Below are 18,880 nucleotides of genomic sequence, written 5' to 3' on the forward strand. Positions count from 1 at the left end.
TTAATCAAAGTTGTCGAACATAAAAAACAGAAACTCATTTCCGTTGAGACCACCCAGTTTTTTCTTCTAACTACTTCTTTTCCGATATTTATACTACTATTTTATATTTTCTATCCGATTTTCGGAAATTGAAAAAAAAACCTTTACCTTGTACGTACATAAATCAAGTTTAGTTTGTCATGTGATTCATTTCAACGTATCCTTGTGTTACCTGAAACAAAATCTTTCCCACATCCCACCAGTTCTTTTTCTATTTACTTTTCCATTTTAAGAGCACAGAGCAGACAAGTATCTCGACTGAAGAGCTACTGACATTCGAGAGTTTTTGTATCCGAGGGAGCAAAGAAATAACTAAATTCGATTTTGAAGTGAGAAGAGGGTCTCCTACTCCTCTGCCGAAAAAAGAAGCAGTTACACACTAAATTGTTGATTTTCGAGATTCCTTTCTTTTTCCACTTCAAAAAAAATGACTACTTGTGTACTTTATTGGAAGTTTCTTCTAAAAAAATCATGGTCACAGTTATGCAATTTCTAAAGCTTATCCTCTTTAAAATTTGTAACTCTTCTTCTAGGGTCCGAATCGGGACTGTCTTTGAAAACTAGAAAAAAATTTAATAAGTTAGAAACCAGATAAACTACCTGGCCAAGTTAGGAAAAAAATGCTGCTCGGTTTTTTTCTGTTTTCGAAAAACATACCGTTCGGTAGCACATCTTAAAACAAGAAGTTTCGAAAAATTTGAATCGCTAAGATTTTTAAAAGGTTGGTATCTATTTGTTGCCAGAGTGTTTTAAAATTATGCCACTAAACTTTTTTGTTAACATGCTAAGAAAGTTTGAAAAAAAATCACGAAAAAATCAAGTAGGAACCATTGACATTGCAGTGTTCAAACTTCAAAATTGCCCAAGGGTAAGGTTTTTTTGCAATTGTTTCAGTTGTGCCTCTGGAAACTTTACGGAAGATTATTTTACTGAAGACGACGTGGCTCAATTAGTAATCGTGACCCGTCTTCACTTTCCATTTCACATTTGACATTTTATGGAGTAAGAGCCATTGTCTCTTAGCCACTGACTCCCCATTTGTCTCTAAATGTACTCTTGTGCTCCTTTTTCCCACTCAACTAGTCAGTCAGTCCATTCATTCCTTTCATCCACCCTTGCCATCTCGATCAGAAACGTTTTTTTGTTCAACCGAGCACCGCCCGTTAGAAGAATTGGCTTTGTTGTTAGCCACTTTTTGTATGTGAGAGTGTGTGAGACTGCCCTCAGGGAAAAGGTGCATGATGACGGACCCGTTTTTCCAACATTTTCCAAGGAATGTCGTGATTTTTTCATGAGTTTTCCTACATTTAGAAGATATACTCAAGAAATATATTCATGTCAAAATTTGAATTGAATTCTGTGTTATTATTCGATGCATTGAAACTACTAAGTTCCATTTTGCAATAGAAATCTGAAAACAGTTCGAGAAGACCAGGATGAACAAAAATTATCCAAAGATGACAGTAGATCTCAAAGTTGTGATAAACCTAGCTTTTTCGAAAAAAGCGTCCAAAATCTTTGGAAACCACATCCACAACTATTACTGTTTCACTGTTTCAATACATATCTCATTGATTACTATATATACATAGTTGATGTACAGCTATTCGGAGCATTACAAGAAAGATTAAAGTAAGATTAATTATGATGAATTTGATCTCCGCCGTGAATTTGTTTCGTAGTTTATAACCAAAATATTTTCTCATTTAAACAGTTTTCAGCGTTTCTTAAAACTTACTGTAAAGAAGGTGCACCGAAATCTGGGAAATATTTTTAAATGGCTCCAAATTTGCCCCTGATTCCGAATATCGATGTTAAAAATTTCAAAAAAATTGCCCTGATTTCATATTTCACATCGATATTCGGAATCAGAAAATTTGGAGTAATTTAAAAATATTCCCAGATTTCGGTACTCCACCTTTAAGATGTTCTAAATATGGAACTGGATGAATCTATCTGCATCAAATTTTGAGTGAGTATCATTTATAGATACATTCACCTACTTTTGATCAGAAAGCAATACAATTCTACTGTCTCACATGCCTTGTGATTTTCTATTTTGAGAACTCAGGTTACTACTTTCTATAAGTACACTCAAATTCAAAAAAAAAGACGAAAAACAGTAATCCTGTTTATATTTGAACCATATCTTCAAGTTTCAATGTTTTCGGGGTCCTGACATCGATTCATTCAACATACATATGAAAGTGTAAAGATTTGTATCATGCTTTTGATAGCCATGATTAATTAATTAATTTCAGATTACTTTCTCATATATACATTTAATACCCGAATAGCTTTCTACAAATCACACGGTTTCTTTTTTCTGTGACCAATTTAAATATTCAAGACCAGTTTTTGAATTCTTTTGTTTCGTATTTTCATTAATATTTCTCGTGTTCTTCAAGCAATTTGATCTGCCCAAAGTCCAAAATCAGACAGAAAAATATGAAAAGTAGCTCCACCTCTGCATTCTCTTCATCCTCCTCCTTCTCCTCCTAAGCCACGCCCATTCTCCTCCAGCTTCTTCCTCGTTTTTCGCTTCTTCGTCACATAGACAGAGACGGAGAAAGAAATATTGTGCTTTTTCTACTGCTGGTGGTAGTGGCTGCATGTTGTCACTGACGCCTTGATACCCTCCTCTTTTTCTATTTTTTCGTGTGTCTGCGAGGACCATCCTATAATTATTGTAGTCCCCACGACAACGAATCTCGACGATAACACTCCCTATCTCTCGATGTGGTGGATGTGAACGAGGCATCATCCAATGCACCTGATTTCGTTCATTTTTCTACCACACTTCTCTCACATCTTATCTGAAACCAACTTGGCTTCTGATTCTTCACATCGTCAAAAGTTATGCGATTAATATGGACTTGTTGGTTGTGGGTGGCTCTCGTCATCTCATTTACTTTTGCAGGTATGTCTTTACTTTTTTAAGAAGTGAAAAGATCAACATATAAATATTCAAATGTTTAGAGGGAGGTTTTGAGGGGGATTAATAAAGATTGGTGGTCTCTAGTGATGAGTCAAAGTTTGTTAATGCTAATCTTTGACAACGATTTTTGTTTTTTTTTAATGCTTTCCCTCGCAATATCTATAGATATTGTTTATTATTATCCAGTATCAGAGGATATTCAAAGAAAAAAAAATAAAAAGAAAAACAGAGATGTCTAGGTAAGAATACATCCACAATTGAGCTAATTATATTCTTTTTCCAAGCATATTTTCCGTTTGCATTCTACATTTCTCGTTGTCATGAGATATTTTGTAAAAAGAAAAACTGCTTCTGATGATGACGACAATTGAAAAATTCACAAAAAAAGCCCGTTAGATTCCAGATGTCCGAGAGCCCGAATCGCCTATTTTCTTTCACAACGAGAAATTAATGACGATTCGTTTCGTTTTATTTCTCGCCGCCGCCGCCACCAACTGTTTTTCATCTTTTTGTCGAACTCTCGGCTCTTCCTCGAGACATCTGATTTATATGTTGTTTATCATCATCATCATCATGATCAACTTCTATTAGTTTCCGGGATTGAGGAGGAAAAAAACACGCGTTTATCTGGTGCTCGTTTGAAAAGATGAGATGAGCTGCCGCAGAAAGCCAAACGACTAACCGCAAAACCACTTGTCAAATCACGTTAAGTGATTCATCATAGTCAACTTTTTGAAAAAAAATTGAACTTGAAAGTATTTTGGGTTCAAAGTACACTTACAATAATTATTCAAAAAAACGGGGGTTTCGAGCAATTCAAATCAACAAAACAGTCTACTTTTACATTCAAAAATTAATGTAAAAGTATGGAAAAATATTTGAATTGAAAATAAAATTATTTATAAAGTTAAAATAATTTTCAAAAACCTGAAAATGTTCTACCGGTATCAGTCTGCCAAAAAATATTTGTATCAGTTCAAAATGGAATCATCTTGCAATGGAAAGCAAAAATAAATATATTATCCAATCAATCAACCACTTTTCTATGCCCATACATCTTATTTTTAATTTTAAATACATGATTTCGTAGTGTTGTAGATTTTCCGAGTTTAAGAGCATCCGGTTTTTATGTACATGTTCCCAAAAACAACATGATACACATCGTAAAATCGTAAATTTCATACTATAACTTTGAGATTCATAGAGCTAGACGCTACTATTTTATCACCAAATTTCTGAATTTATGTGTAAAACATAAAATCTTTGTTTTGATTCTTGGCATTTTCTTTTCCAATTTGGTTTCCAAAAATTTCGAAAGAATTGAAAGCAAAGGGTTATTTGTATTTTGCCTTCAGCTTCTTTATCCATCGTGAGAACATCAGGAAAATTGCGTTGCGTGTCTTTGTGCACTTTTCTATCGTCTTGGCTGTCGGTCAAATTACACATACACCCACCCAATTTCTTTCCTTCATCAAAACTATTCCACTTTGCACTTCAGATCCATCCGGGGTCCGGAATCCTCTCGCACCTTAGATCCCTTCCTTTTTCATACTTCTAAAAGCTTCCCGTGCACTTTTCTAGAGATAGTTTTGTCTACTATTATCCAAGCGAATAAAAGTTGAGCGTTTCCGGTGCACTTTTAAAAAGTCAAAAGTCGTTTGCTATTGCAAAATGGAATTTAATTCTCCAAACTTTTTTCCACTAAAAGGACCTACCAATATGGTCCCTCTACTTCCATAGATAAATTGATTATGCGCGTAATTCATAAATTATGAGCAAGATGAGCGGACTTCGTGCTTTCATTTCATCTGGATGTGCACTTTCCTCAACTATGCATTAACAGGGTCCAGTTGAAGAGAGAAACAGAGAAACTCATTCAGTTTTTAAGTGACCCAATAATGACTAAGACATTGGACCAGCCGGAAGTCAAGACCACAGGCGACCCAATTGTTTGTTTATACAAGTCGAATGGCATGCGGAAAAAGGTTTTTCGAAATGTCTCAAAAGCAGCACAACGAGTAGTGGACTCCATTAAGAATTTGGGGTTATTTCTTTTTTAATGAGCGTTTGTTTAGGACCTTGTGAACAATATTTGTGGTAAACAAAACAGTGATAATTGTTTAGAAATCAATGATAATTGTTTAGAAACAATATACTTTGCTCCTACAGTTCTTAACCTTATCACTATGGTATGGAATGTTAATTTCAGGGTTCTATGGTAAATTTTGCAAACCTAATTTTCTTCTGAAGCACCTATACTTGTAGACATCATAATAAATAAAATACTGTTATGAAAAATGTTTTTCTTTTGAAAAACGCATATTTTAGTTTTAAAAAAACTAGATTTAAAACTTGTCACATTGAATTGGAAACTTTCAGATTTTCTATAAAACATGCATGCACCTTTTTGGTACCAAAAAATAGCTCACAGGAAGTATTTTTGCTCTTCCGGCATCACCCTAACTCTATTCCACTTTTCTTGTCTAGAGTACATATGTTTCGTCATGGAGATCATCTAGATTTTGTTATTTGAAACAATAAGGATTTTTTCTCTCACACATCGTTAGAATCCATTTTTCTTGTTAGGGAAGGACCTTCTTCATTCAAAATTTGATCAACGAAAGGACGATAGCTTGTGAGAAGTGTGCGGGGATAAAGAAAAAAGAAAAAGAATGGATCCCCCTGGGTACATTATATCTTAAACGCCTCTTTTCTCTCTTATACAAAATGAAACCACTCTTTGTCAAAAGTGTATTGTGAAGGTTAGATTTTGAAAAATGGTGATGGGATTGGGAATATCACGCTGAATAATAGATATGATCAAAATTTTTCTATATTTTTGGTGAAAGAAATTTTAATATTTAATTTCCAGGAGGACATCAAGTAAAATGCTTCTGCGATCGAGACTCTTGTGACGATAACTTGTTGTGTCAAGGAGATTTTTGTTTTATCGGGTTGCATCGAAGTGACGACAGTGAGTTTTTTTGATGGCGGGCATCTAGGCAACATTGAAAAGTTTATGGAAACGTTATATGTATGTATACTGAAGAAAAACAAATAAATAGCAAGAAAATGTGGAACATTTTTGAAATTCACAAAGTTCACTTAAACCCGATAAGAATATTTAAAAGTAAAGCTTGGAGGGTAATTCGCCGTTTGTAAATGCCTGTGACCACGAATATTATAGAGGCATTTTGCAAATAGCGAATTTCACCGCCGGACCACTAACATTTTAACAGTACTTTGCAAATCCCGACTCTCGGTGGTCGCAATTTGCTGAATATTTGCGATTTTACAAGTATCTTATTATATCGCTTTTGTATAACCACATTCGCAACCTACATTTCATAAGTATTTTAAAAACCGCGAAAAACTTGTGTAGAGATTTGAGTTCAGTCTATTTATCTTTGCCGAAAGTCTATAAAAGTGCTCATTTCGGTATCATAGTCAAAAGCAAACTCACAAATGACTTCATAAAACAAAAATATTTGAATGATTTCAAAAAAAAAAGATTTTAGTATATTTTATTTTTGTTTAGAATATTTTTAATTTTCTGAGTTTTTTTTTGGCAATTTTCTAATTCAAGAAAGTACTCAAAGTTGCTTACGTCTGCTAATAAATTCTGACTTTAACATTTTTTATTTACACATTTTGAGAAAACAGAGTTGTATATTTTCCGTAAAGATTTGATTGAAATTGAAAAATTTGAAATCTGAATCATGAGAACCGTTTTAATACTAATACAATTTAAAAAATAATTAAAAAATCGAAGCGCGAAAAAAATCGGGCAAGCGAAGGTTCATGAAGCTTATTCAAAATTTATGATCTGCATTTTGAGTCGAGAACAACATCAACGACGAGGAGGCGAAACGAATTATCAGCGAGTTCAATCAGAGCTCTTCTTCACCATTCATCTTGCTCTTTTGAGCCCACCGCAACAGCCACCGGGTTCTTCAATTCGTCGGCTCGTTTTTGGAGCTCTCTGTCTCTTGAAAAAACATGACGCATTGATGTGGCAGAGTGTGGGTGCAGTTGGCACACCAATTCCCGCGGGACTCTCCACTAAAAAGAAGAACCAAAACAAACTTCTCTTCAAATCTTCCCTATCTCTACTACAGAGCTCCTCTCCTGTGAGGCTCTGCACAAATTGTGTCATTCACACACACATACACACATACAAAGTAGTAGAGAATTCAAATTTGTGGAATGGAGAAGAGTGCGTGTGATTTTAAGAGACATTATGTCTACGTATCTCTATTAAATGTAATGTTTCGAGGGCTTTTCGTTTGGGGATGAGCGCCCTTCAGGCGTGTTTTGGGTGCAATTGGGCGCGAAAAAGAAGTTCCTGGACCAGAGTAATTTTGTTGAGAGTTAGGTGTTTTAAAAGAATAAATAATATAACATTGATCTGAAGTGAGCAGATAGATTATAAAACCAATTTTCTTAGTACAGGTACTTGAAAAAGTTGAACCAACTTATATATTCAGGAGATGTCCCACGACTTCGACAACACTGCGGGACTATTGACGAACTACCGTTTTTGAATGCTCATGTGAATTGTGACGAGAGACAGGACAACTGGCAAGAAGTATGCAGATGCTCGGAAGATTTTTGCAACACCTTCGCATTTCTGAGATCATCGATTGATGTTCGACCTGATCCAAAGGATTCCGTACAGTTTGTGAAACAAGATGCACAGTATCCGATTGAACATCGTCCACAAGTCAGTTTCAATTCTATTAACTTCACACAATAAAACTCTACATTTGCAGCCAGAAACGACGTATCGCCAGAATAATTCCTCACTTATTGTCCTTCTGGTTATCATTCCATTATCAGTCGGAGGATTTGCTGTGTGTCTAATTTTCCTGAATTACCATTGCAAAATGTGTTGACTGATTCATGGATTCTCCTACTTTCTGTTAGCATTTCAGTGAGTTTCAGGGACCGTGTGTGTGGTCCACCAATTTTCTCGTAACCTGTGATAATTATGATATTTCATTGTCCAATAAATGTATTTCACCTGGTAACAAAGTTAATTATAATAATATTTATATGCTAGCTGAAAACAATATGGCAAGGATGTGAAAGTATCATAGTATAAGTATTGAATTAATTATAAAACACGTATTGTTAACCGATTGAGAGCCAACTTTGTGAACGAGGATGTCCTCTATCACGGTTGAGCATTGAAACGTCGTGCATTGGAGGACGATTAAAATCAGAACATTCTGATATTTCATCTCGTGAAAATACCCGACGAAGTCCAGTTTGACGACTTCGAGGTTCAGTTATTGTTGTAGTGTTGGTCGGAGTGTGAGCTCTATCTTTTGGATGATTTCTGTAGTAGCAGAACTGAAATCAAATGATCATGAAAATACACTTCGAAAAACAAAAATATTGACTTGTTTTCTAAACTTACACAAGAAAAACCAATTAGACAGATAACACACAGAAGGAAGATTGAAGCTGCGAGTAATATTGCTGCAAGAATCACAGTTATTCTGGTTACATCACGTCGTAGTTTCTTACCATAAAGGATAACCTGGGCCGTATTTTTCCTTCCGTGCTCGTTTGAAACATGTGAAGCTGTCAACGTATGAGGCTCTGCTGTCAGTTTTTGCCCAGAGAGGGTCATTGTCCATTCACCAGTTGACACTTTTTCAGATACTTCTCTTGCAAACCGTCGAGCATCAACATCACGAATTGTGAATTTGACAGTGTTGTCATCCCGAAGAATTACATCTTCAATGCTTCCACGTGGAATTTTGAAACGTTCAACCAGTGTGTTGATAAGTTGGCTAAAAATATTGAAAAATAGTTTGAAACTCTAACAAGGGAAAATTTACATTTCAGCATCTTGCATTTTTGTGCTTTTAATTTTTCCACCAGAAAGAGTGAAAGCAATTTGATAAGATTCGGTTGGTACAGGAGCACTTGCATGATCATAAGGAGAAGACAGATCCAAACCAATTCCTAGAAATTCGCTCTAATAAATTTTTAAAACTTTGTTTGATACCTGCACAGAAATTATTGCAATCATCACGAGTAGCAAAATTGTTTAAGTTTCCAGAGCATCCACCATAATCAAATGGAGTACAGGAATGAGTAAGAGAAGAGTAGAAGAATCTTGTTACTGTTGCGGTACATGGCCCAGCATCTCTTTGAAGATTACATACATATCTCTTTGAAACACAACAAATTCCCTTCTTTTGGCCAGGCATTGTTGAACAGTAATGAGTTGCTGGGCATCTGCAATCAAATATTTAGTTCGATAAACTTAACAAATTTTTTAATTTACCCGTTAGTCAGTACAGTACATGAGAATGGTGTGCCGTCTGCGAGTGATGAGAATGGATCTCCATGGGGGCATGTAAGCCCATTATGTTCTCCGATACTTTTGATAGAATTTGCTCCAGGACAACAAACACCATGCATATTATCATCAAATGCAGTACAATAATATCCAACTGGACAAACTGTACTCTGCGTACACGAGTATTGTTGTCGGGTTCGTGTCTCTATAAGAGGACGCAATCCACTGTTACAGGGAGATTTCTCACAAGTTGGTACTGGGAGGCACCATTTGTTTGGACAATCAGCTTTTCGTAGTATACAGACTTGCGCATTGGGACACTCAACATGTTCACATGCTGATTTACAAATACATTCTGATCTTGGACAACCGATTGAATCAAGAACAAGACCGTATGGGCAAAGACTGGTCGAACATTTTGATAGACACATTGACTGCGCTGAAAATATTTTTAAAAAAATTCTGTTTCACGTTCATCCATAATAACTTTGGTATAATAACTTTGGTAATCTACACGTTTTATATTTTCTCTCAAACACACAAACTTCAGAGATTATCGAAGAAATTCAATATTCAGAAGAAAAAATTCCCACGATTATTTTCGTATAATTTGCTTACACTTGCACGCATTCTTTGTTTTCTTCTTTCGTGTTCCATGAATCTCTTCTCCACTCAATTCATCGACACACCAACATCGTTTGTTGTCGCATTGCGTCTGATCGTAGTTTCCATTTCTACTGCATACTGGTAGTGGGGATTTTAGAACTGCGCCGTTCTGGTGTAGGTATTCAAGGGCTATTCGCATTGTTGTACAATCTGAAATTCAAACATTTGGAAAAGGAATTTCTAAACTTGTCGCACTTGTTGAAAGAGACATCGGAACTGCTTCGACGACCACTGGTGAGTTCCCTCGGTCGACGATCGTTGTTGCCTCGATAACTTCCGGAGCTGCTGCCACAATTGCCGGGGATATCAGATTAAGTACGGATGACTGTGTATGCTTCTGATGACAACATATTCCCATCTGTAAACATTGTATTAAGAACTAGTAGCCCTTGTAGAAAATACAAACCTCCGTTTTCGGGTTTAATACACATTTTGAGTTCTTGCCACAACCTCCATCATTTTCACACAGAATAACATTTCGATACAAATCTCGTTGTGGAATTGGACATTGAACTTCAACGCAGAATGGTACATCTGGGCACGGGTTTGATGTACATTCTACACGTCGAAGTGCACATTCCATATTCTGGGGACAATTGAAAGTCTGAAAATGGAGTAAAGTTAATTAAATAGTATTGCTGGAAATAAGAGCTTTTATTGTCTTTTTATTGCAAAGTTTAATCAGTATCATGTCAAGAATTTCCATAAAAATAACTCACACTACAAATGTTAATACACTCGCAAACCCCGTTTGCTGGACATCCACTTCCATCAGTTCTGATGCCGTAAGGACATCTACTTCCAATGCATTGAGTGGGACATGATTTCGGTAAATTACAGTCTGGTGATTGAAGCCCGATTGTGAACAGACGAGTTCCTATTTCTTCAACTCCTGTTGCCTTATCAACACACCAACATTGACTAAAAATCGAATTATTGAAATTAAAGTTGATATATGAAGGTCTACTTACTTTAATCTAGCATCACATTGATACTTTCTGAAGAGGCCTTCAGGAGTACATTGAACTGGAGGAATAATCAAGTTCACAATTTCAGATGCAATGTTTGACTCAAAAGCAATAAGTCTATGAATACAAGCAGTCGCAATTCTGGGAGCAGAACACATTGTTCCACATGAAGCTTGGCAACATTTCAAAAATCCATGGCAATCCGAATCTTGACTACATTGTTCTGTACATCCAGGATTTATGAGGAGCTTTGGGCATGTTCCAAGTTTTCCAGGAGCTGGAGAAACTGGTAAAACTGCATGATGCTCCACAATAACGTTTTCAATTTTTGAAGCTTTCTTCTCGATTTTTAATGAGCTGAGAATGGGCCGTCTGGTCGTTTTCGAAGGTTTTGATGGCTTGAATGGTTTCAATGTTTTGATTGGCTTAATTGCTAGTTGTCCTGAAAAGAAGATATTTGGAAAAAAAAACAAAATCAACTAGGATTCACTCACTTGTCTCAAATTGGCAACTAGTACCGCAACCATTATAACAACATGACGAATGAGTACAATCATAATGATGTCTACATCCTACAACACAAGATGATCCATCAACAGAAGCAAGCATTATCGGAATAACAGGACATCTGAGTGATTGTTGAGCAACTTCGGGAGTTGAACAACAAAATGATATATCACCGTATCCACTGTTTTTGCAATGGTATCCAGCAGGGCAAGATGAAATTGGTGAACACGTGGCAAGGAGATGATTTTCAAGAGCAAGCGGTTCTCCAGTTCCACACATATTTGGAATACCTAATAGATATTGAAATATAAATATTCCTTCTAACAGTTTCTAGAACTTACACTTTGCAACTGGTCGACATTCCGGTGTAGTACATTTAACTGGAATCATTCGGCAGACATTTCCAGCGGGACAGTTCAAAAATTCGCATGGAGATCTGCAGTCACAAATTGGACATCCTTCATTATCACTGTTGAATCCGTACGGACATTGTTCGGCGCAAAATCTTGTTGGACAAGGTCGAGGATCATCACAATTTGGAACTCGTGTTGATTTGGTACCAGCGATCTCTTGACCTGATCTACCTACACACCACATAAGACCAAAATGAGATTGCACTTCGTCAAAGTTTCCATTCAAATCACAATCGGGAATGAAAACTCCCGAATCTTTTTCATTTGACTCGACCCTGAAAATGAATTTATTTCAATGTTTTTTTCCCAATTTCTTACCCTTCACTTTTTGCAATTGTCAATGCAGCAATTCTTTGATGAATACAAAGAGGAGCTCTATGAGGTTGAGTACATCTCATGACACAACCATCAGAACAACATTTATACAATGAAGGACAATCATCATCATTTTTACAGTCTGCAATTGTAGGTCGTTGAAGACAAAATGCTCCAAGTGGAGCAACATTCAGGCACTCTCCAAAATGAGTTCCGGGCATTGTTTGTTGTATTGAAGGAGTAGGTACAATGCGAGATATAGATGAAGTTACACATGTCAGCCCACATCCATTCCAACAACATTTTGAAGTTTGTCCACAGTCGGAGTCGGTTTTGCATTCTTGAATACATTTTTCAACTTTTGCAGTGTTTAGGTCTGTTATTTTTGGACACGTGCCCACGTGTGTTTCAGGTGCTGTAAAACTGATATTTTTTGAATAAAGTTTGAAATAGACTTACATTCAGCTGTACAACAAAATCCAAATTCCTGTGTAACCATAGAACAATGCGTAGTCATAATTGCATCAAAGCAATCATTACTTCTGTAACACTTCTTCAAATGAAGTGATGTCTCATTTTTGACTGCTTCAGAAATTGGACAAGGATTTATGATACATCGAGGGATCTGAACAGTTGGAGATAAGTACATTAGTATGGTAGTTATTAAATAATACACACCGTTGGACATGGCTTCGTAACACATGGAACTGTAGTTGGAACACACAGAGAATCTATTCCACAGGTGACACCTTCACATGGATCTACACAATCACACGTTGCACATCCTCTTTTATCTTTTTTATGTCCATACTCGCATCCAATTGTACCACATTCAAGTTTTTCACATGGTTCTGAAATGTTTAACGATTGAAAATCATTTTTCATGGTGACTATTACCTGGACAGTTTGGTGTAATATCTTCTCCAGTTCTGGTCCCTTCTACATAATTTCCTTCTTCATCCACGCACCAACAAAATTCAGTGTCACATTGTATTTGCTCAAACGATCCATCTAAAAACTGACTTAATAATTAATCCAGCTTTAAAAGCAACTAACCTGGCCTGCATTTGATCAAATCCATTTGTCCCATCTTTTGTAGATTTGTTTTTCGAACAAGACATTTGCTTGTTTGTAGAGGATAAGCACACGCTTTCACACATCCATCGTCACAACATTTGGCAACTCCAGCACAATCAGTATCATATTCACAGGTATTTTTTCTGAAATATTCAATTAAAAATATATCTTTGTGATAAATTGGAAACGCACTCTAGTCTGTTACAAAGAACACGTTGTTCAGAAATACAAGTTCCAGCTTTCTCAAATATTTCTTTGGATATTTCAATTAGAGGAGTTGCAATATCTCTGCATCCTGCCCCACATCCATCAAAGCAACACTTTTGATGTCCACTACAATCATCATCAACTTTACAAGAAACCCTGCACATTTTTGCGTCCAAACTTATAGGAACAATTGGACAAGAACCTGCATGACGGACAAGAGGTGGAGATAGGCAACACATTCCTCCAGATGCCAATCCAAGTTTATGACACCAGTGAGTTGAAGTTGGGCATTCTTCATCTTTTGTACAACTTTCAGCATTTCCAATACTGGAAATATATGGCTCTCCGGCTGGACAAAAGTTCAGAACACATCTAGGTTGTGGAACACAGTTTCCCTTCTGATAACATTGAATTGAGCTCATAACGCATACACTTCCTTGTGGACATTTTACTTCTTTGCATGGATTTTTGCATTTACAGGTTGGACAGGAGTTTGATCCTCTTTCAAAACCAAATGGGCATGCTACTTTACAAACCAGTGGTTCACATGGGTTTCTACCTGAAAGCGGAATAATTAAAAAAGGTCAGAGAAAATATCTATGCTAATATTGTAGACGCATCTGGAAAGTAGTGCTCGACTCACTTTCACAGTTCGGTTTTCTTCCAATGGCTCGCGATCCGGGCAGCTCTTCTCCAGTTGCTATGTCCACACAAAAACATCCTTCATCGTCACATTGGTATTGTTCAAAATTTCCTGCCCTGTCACACTTCATTGCATTTCTTAATGAATACAATTCAGCTGTCAATGCAAGATGAAAGCAAGCTGAAAATGATGTAGTTGATACCAAACCCAACGAATATCAAACTCACGGGTGCTCCGAACTGGATACATACACGAAGTTGAACATCCTTGTCTACAACATCTCTTCATTCCAGCACATTGAGAATCAGAATGACATTCAGTTGCACAGCTAACATTTGATGCAATGATATCAATACAATCTGCTACCAAAGAGCTCAAATGTCCCTTGTTATACTTCTCAACATCGCCCGGTTGGTAATGCATCACTGGCTCAATTGGTTTCAATGGTTTTTTCAGAACATAATCTTCAGGCTGTGTGCAAGATAAAGTGCAGCCATTGAAACAGCATTTCTCATCTTCAGAGCATTCGTGATCCGAGTGACATGAATTATCAGGGTAGATGAGACACTTTAATTTGTCAGCGGCTTGGGAAGGACATCTTCCGTCTCGTGTAGATGACGCTGGACCCGAACAACAAAATCCAAGTCCATTGTAGCCAATCTGAAAGTTCTATAAATATGCACACTTCTTTCAAAGTATCTAGTACCTTTGAACAAGTTCCTTCGGGACAATCTTTATCAATAGAACACAATGCTGTAATTCCATTTCCAAGACGAGAAGGTGGTCCGTGCCTACATGGGTTCAACAGACCTGAAACAAACTTTATATATCTTTGAAGTAACGTTTTTGAATCAAACATCGCGGAACAGGGAGACATGGAGGATTTGCACAATCGGGCTCAACCAGCTGACACTGCTCCCAAGTATTTTCACAATTAACATTTCTACAAATATCCACACAAGAACATGATGCAATAGGACATCCGAAAATGTCCATAACGTGTCCATGAGTACATTGATTGTGGCACTTTTTCGTACATAAACGGGGTTCTAAAAATCAATAGTGTAATTGATTTTCTCCAAAAATATATGTTCCAAGACATCAAATACCTCTACACATATCAATCCTTCGTTGTTCTCGACTTATTCTTGTACCAGCTATCTCTGAGCCATAATGTACATCGACACACCAACAAAACTGAATATCACATTGAATTGATGAGAATCGTCCGTTTCGTTCGCAAAATGGAACAAATTCATTTGGAAGTCTTTTATCTTTTAATTTCGAAATTGCTAGAACCATATGAATACATCCAGTTGCTTTGAGAGGTTCCATACAAGTTGATCCACATGCATTTTGACAACATTTATCAACACTACCACAATCCAAATCATTTGCACATTGTTTTTGATCAATGCATATTGATTTATTTGATGTTGGAGAAGGACATTGACCGACTTTTGTTGTAGGAAGTGGACGAATTGGTGAAGGAGTTGGAAATAGAGAGTTCGCAAGATTTCGTATCGTTGGTGGAATTGGAGTTATATTGAAATGAGTTGATCCAATATTTGATACAGCTTTAATGAGACGTTGAAAGGAACCAGGGATGTTATTAGATGATGAAGAAACTGGTTGAATTGGAACTTCTCTGTCGATTTGAAAACTTTTAGCAATTGGAGCAACACATTCTCGTCCACATCCGTTCGAGCAACAGATCAACCGACCACTACAATCAGAGTCTTTTTCACATCGAAGTGCACATATACCACCAGTTAATCGTGGGCATTCTTCTCGATTTGATCCTGAATCAAAAAATATGTAATGAGCTTTCATACTTGAAAACAAAAAATACAAAAATTATGTTATCAAAAATTCATTTTCAATTTTGAATTTTCAAAAAATTTATCTTGATTCTTGGAATTATCTTGAAATTAACTTTAATACATATGTACATTTCTTTTTTGTAATTTTGAAGAAATTAAATGCATTTTTTAGTTTTTCTTGTTAAGGACATGAGTTGATTTTTTATTTTTTGAGAAATTCTAATATAGAAGGTTATTATGTGATGTAACCGTTGTTCGTTTTTTTTTCGTTTTTCAATTGTCTTTTATAGAAAATCGAGAAAAATCTTTGGCAAAAAAGGAACAGAGTATTCACAAAAACGTGTCCGAATACTAGCTTAGCCGTGTAGTAGCCAGATAATTGTCACTTCTCTTCCCAAAAGAGACTGGTCACGCACCATAATTGGATGTACACTTACCGAACTTTGGAATGCAGCGTGCTTTCACGCCAATTGCAATGCAACTTTCTGATGGTCCACAAATTGTCGTCTAAAACATTAATATAGAAAGTAAAATATTATTAAGAACAATTATTTCTCGTTAAATATATTATAGAGTGTTAGAAGAATTCAAAAAAATATCAGAGATCTTTCAAAAAGCCTAACCTGGCAAGGATCCATTGCACATGTGCAGATACATTGTTGAAGAATATCTTTCAAATATCCAAAAGGGCATAATAAATTACAACTGGTTGGACGGAAAGGACATACATTTGGTACACTTGCCGGTAAAAGGTCTATAGAAGACGACAAAAATGGTTTCAGAATTAAAAGATACAGTAACCACATAATTGCTCATTTGACATCCGGAAGTGATAAGAATAAAAGATGTGATGGTCAATTTAGGATAGTAAAAGATGACAGGTGGATTGAGGGAAAAGAGACAGGTTACTTCTGTTGAGTGGACACATTGCAACCCCCGGCCACCACCGCCACGGACACGCCGCCCACTTTTGCGGTGTGAGGTGCGAAACTGTCTTCCGACAGATTTGTAAATATTACGAGGAAGTTGATGTAATACGGAAGAGGTCCACTGGATTTATGTGAATGAAGAATCAAAAGATTGTAAAATGTTTAGATATGATGAGCTACAGGGTCAAAGGTGATTTGATACACGATTTTCGAGCAGAAATGCTGACTTTTCGAAATCTCATTGTTGTTTAATCAATCACGGGATGTACGAAAGGGATCTTGGTTTTGGATTTTTGAAAATCAAAATATTACAGGAAAATATAATGCAAAACTAGTACAGACTGTGAAAATGTTTCTAACCTTGATTTCTGCTCCGTCCAACTGTGAAATTACATTGTGTGTCAATTTCAAAAACGGTACGTGATTTTTTAGTTCTGGTTTTTAAGTGAACTTTATGTATATGAGCTCTGAAAACAGGAAAATAAGGGAAAATTAATAAGGTAGTCAGAATGAAATATTGCAATTCGAACATAAGCATTTAGTTTGAAACAACCCGTATTTCCCTTATTAGTTTTGTAGCTTCTAGTTTGTCATGCACTGATTTTCCGACAGACCGGCTATACTCTGTGGGAATTTCCGCAAAAATTAAATTTAAAATTAATAGATGAGATGTGGTATGTAGTTTTAAAAAAGTCGATGGATTCAGAAAATGCTCAGAAAAATCCGCGCATTAATTTCCAAAACTATCACATTTCAGAAAAGTATCAAACATCATATTTTTGGAGTCCAATACTACTTCTTCATTTCTTTTTTTTTTTTCTTTTCCACTAGTTTTACAATAAAATATATTGTTTTGTCCTAATGAAGCACATTTCATTTTGTAATGTTTTTTAACTTTCTACTGTAGGATATTCTATTCCGTAATCGTACAAATCTTCTTTCTCTCCCAAATTTAGGCTGCGCCCTGTTTCAAAGCTCTGCTAATAGTACGCAAAACAAATGTATTCGCTAACTCTTTCGCTCATTTCGGTATAAGTGTCACTTGGAGATCTCTTCGTCTCTCGCAACCCGTATTTGTATTGTTTATCTTCCAAAATGGTAGTCGACTGCTCATATGAATTGAATTACTAGCGGGATATGAAAGAGACATGAGATTTATAAAAAGTAACTGAATATTTCAACTTTTGAAATTGAACTTGTATCATTTTCGAAACTAAAATGGAAAAACAGGAACGATATTACTTCATTTTTCCACTTAAAGATGGAGTAGCAAAATTTGGGTGATTGTTTTTAGAATCAAAATTGATCCTAAATACCTATTGAGACAACTTGAAAATGTCTCAAAAATTATTGTATTAGGTTAGTCATTCTCTAAAAGAAAACGGGCAACCCTTCAAGTATTAAATCATTTTGAGCTTGAAAAGAGAGAACATTGTTCATTAAAATTCATGTTTGGGCTCCTAAATCTACAAAAAATATCACATTTATATTTTCGGCAATTCTGATTTCCTGTAATCGACAATTTCAGCGATTGCCGAAATCGTCGAAAAGTCGATTACCGAACGGCAATTGCTGCATGCTATGTATCACACCGTTTCAGCGTTGTGTATCGTATTTGTTCAAAGATAATTTTCTTGTAAATCTCGATGTTATTGACTACTGCAGCTAATACATTTGAATTCCCATTAATTCCTTTAATTTGATAAGTGTGACTTGGTTCCCGTTGCCCACCATCTTTTGTTCCTTTCCTCCTATCTTCAAATCAAACGCATCTGGAATCTATTTTTTTCATTGTTGTCTGTCTACCGATGCCAACGATCTGACCTTTCTTAATTGGTATTCGCGCTCATTTTGACATTGTGTCAACTTCAACTATTTGCGCGGGTTTACCTGCAAAAAAGTAAACAAGAAAAATGGAGATGAAATGAAAGAATTTCCAATAGAAATTTGTTGTTGAAAACTCTCTGAACCATGAGACCGTCCAAGACGTTAACATCAAATCTTTTCAATTCAGAAACGTTTCCTCTTTTTCTCCTTTT

The 18,880-nt window shown here is 36.1% G+C and overlaps 2 protein-coding genes and 6 non-coding genes across 8 annotated transcripts; 3 read left to right on the forward strand and 5 right to left on the reverse strand.

Annotated features, from left to right (window-relative positions):
- Positions 1-983: 983 nt before the first annotated feature.
- C08G9.4 lies at positions 984-1,339 on the reverse strand. The gene has a single exon (NR_056221.1). It is a non-coding gene; the product is annotated as an Unclassified non-coding RNA C08G9.4 (non-coding RNA).
- Positions 1,131-1,339, forward strand: C08G9.7. Its single transcript, NR_056222.1, has one exon. It is a non-coding gene; the product is annotated as an Unclassified non-coding RNA C08G9.7 (non-coding RNA).
- Positions 1,340-2,601: 1,262 nt separating this feature from the next.
- On the forward strand, positions 2,602-8,005 carry C08G9.1 (Activin_recp domain-containing protein). Its single transcript, NM_171381.8, has 4 exons — positions 2,602-2,959; positions 5,850-5,951; positions 7,465-7,700; positions 7,750-8,005. The coding sequence occupies exons 1-4, from the start codon at positions 2,899-2,901 to the stop codon at positions 7,870-7,872; spliced, it is 522 nt and encodes a 173-aa protein (NP_741444.1). The 5' UTR covers positions 2,602-2,898; the 3' UTR covers positions 7,873-8,005.
- Positions 5,723-5,814, reverse strand: C08G9.5. The gene has a single exon (NR_056223.1). It is a non-coding gene; the product is annotated as an Unclassified non-coding RNA C08G9.5 (non-coding RNA).
- On the reverse strand, positions 6,983-7,130 carry C08G9.6. Its single transcript, NR_056224.1, has one exon. It is a non-coding gene; the product is annotated as an Unclassified non-coding RNA C08G9.6 (non-coding RNA).
- Positions 7,996-16,811, reverse strand: C08G9.2 (uncharacterized protein). The gene is made up of 26 exons (NM_068848.4): positions 16,536-16,811; positions 16,350-16,419; positions 15,199-15,891; positions 14,947-15,138; positions 14,796-14,899; positions 14,317-14,749; positions 14,090-14,269; positions 13,432-14,005; positions 13,219-13,382; positions 13,060-13,173; positions 12,841-13,013; positions 12,622-12,787; positions 12,166-12,577; positions 11,776-12,122; positions 11,422-11,724; positions 10,931-11,369; positions 10,679-10,880; positions 10,366-10,563; positions 10,155-10,317; positions 9,912-10,109; positions 9,279-9,732; positions 8,997-9,229; positions 8,827-8,953; positions 8,510-8,778; positions 8,400-8,461; positions 7,996-8,332 (listed from the first exon to the last, which is right to left on the reverse strand). Exons 1-26 carry the CDS (start codon positions 16,716-16,718, stop codon positions 8,111-8,113), a joined length of 6,675 nt encoding a protein of 2,224 aa, NP_501249.1. The 5' UTR covers positions 16,719-16,811; the 3' UTR covers positions 7,996-8,110.
- 21ur-15054 lies at positions 12,066-12,086 on the reverse strand. Its single transcript, NR_056225.1, has one exon.
- Positions 16,232-16,348, forward strand: C08G9.8. The gene has a single exon (NR_056226.1). It is a non-coding gene; the product is annotated as an Unclassified non-coding RNA C08G9.8 (non-coding RNA).
- Positions 16,812-18,880: the final 2,069 nt, after the last annotated feature.

This window comes from Caenorhabditis elegans, chromosome IV, assembly GCF_000002985.6.
Source record: "Caenorhabditis elegans chromosome IV".
Classification (NCBI taxonomy): domain Eukaryota; kingdom Metazoa; phylum Nematoda; class Chromadorea; order Rhabditida; family Rhabditidae; genus Caenorhabditis; species Caenorhabditis elegans.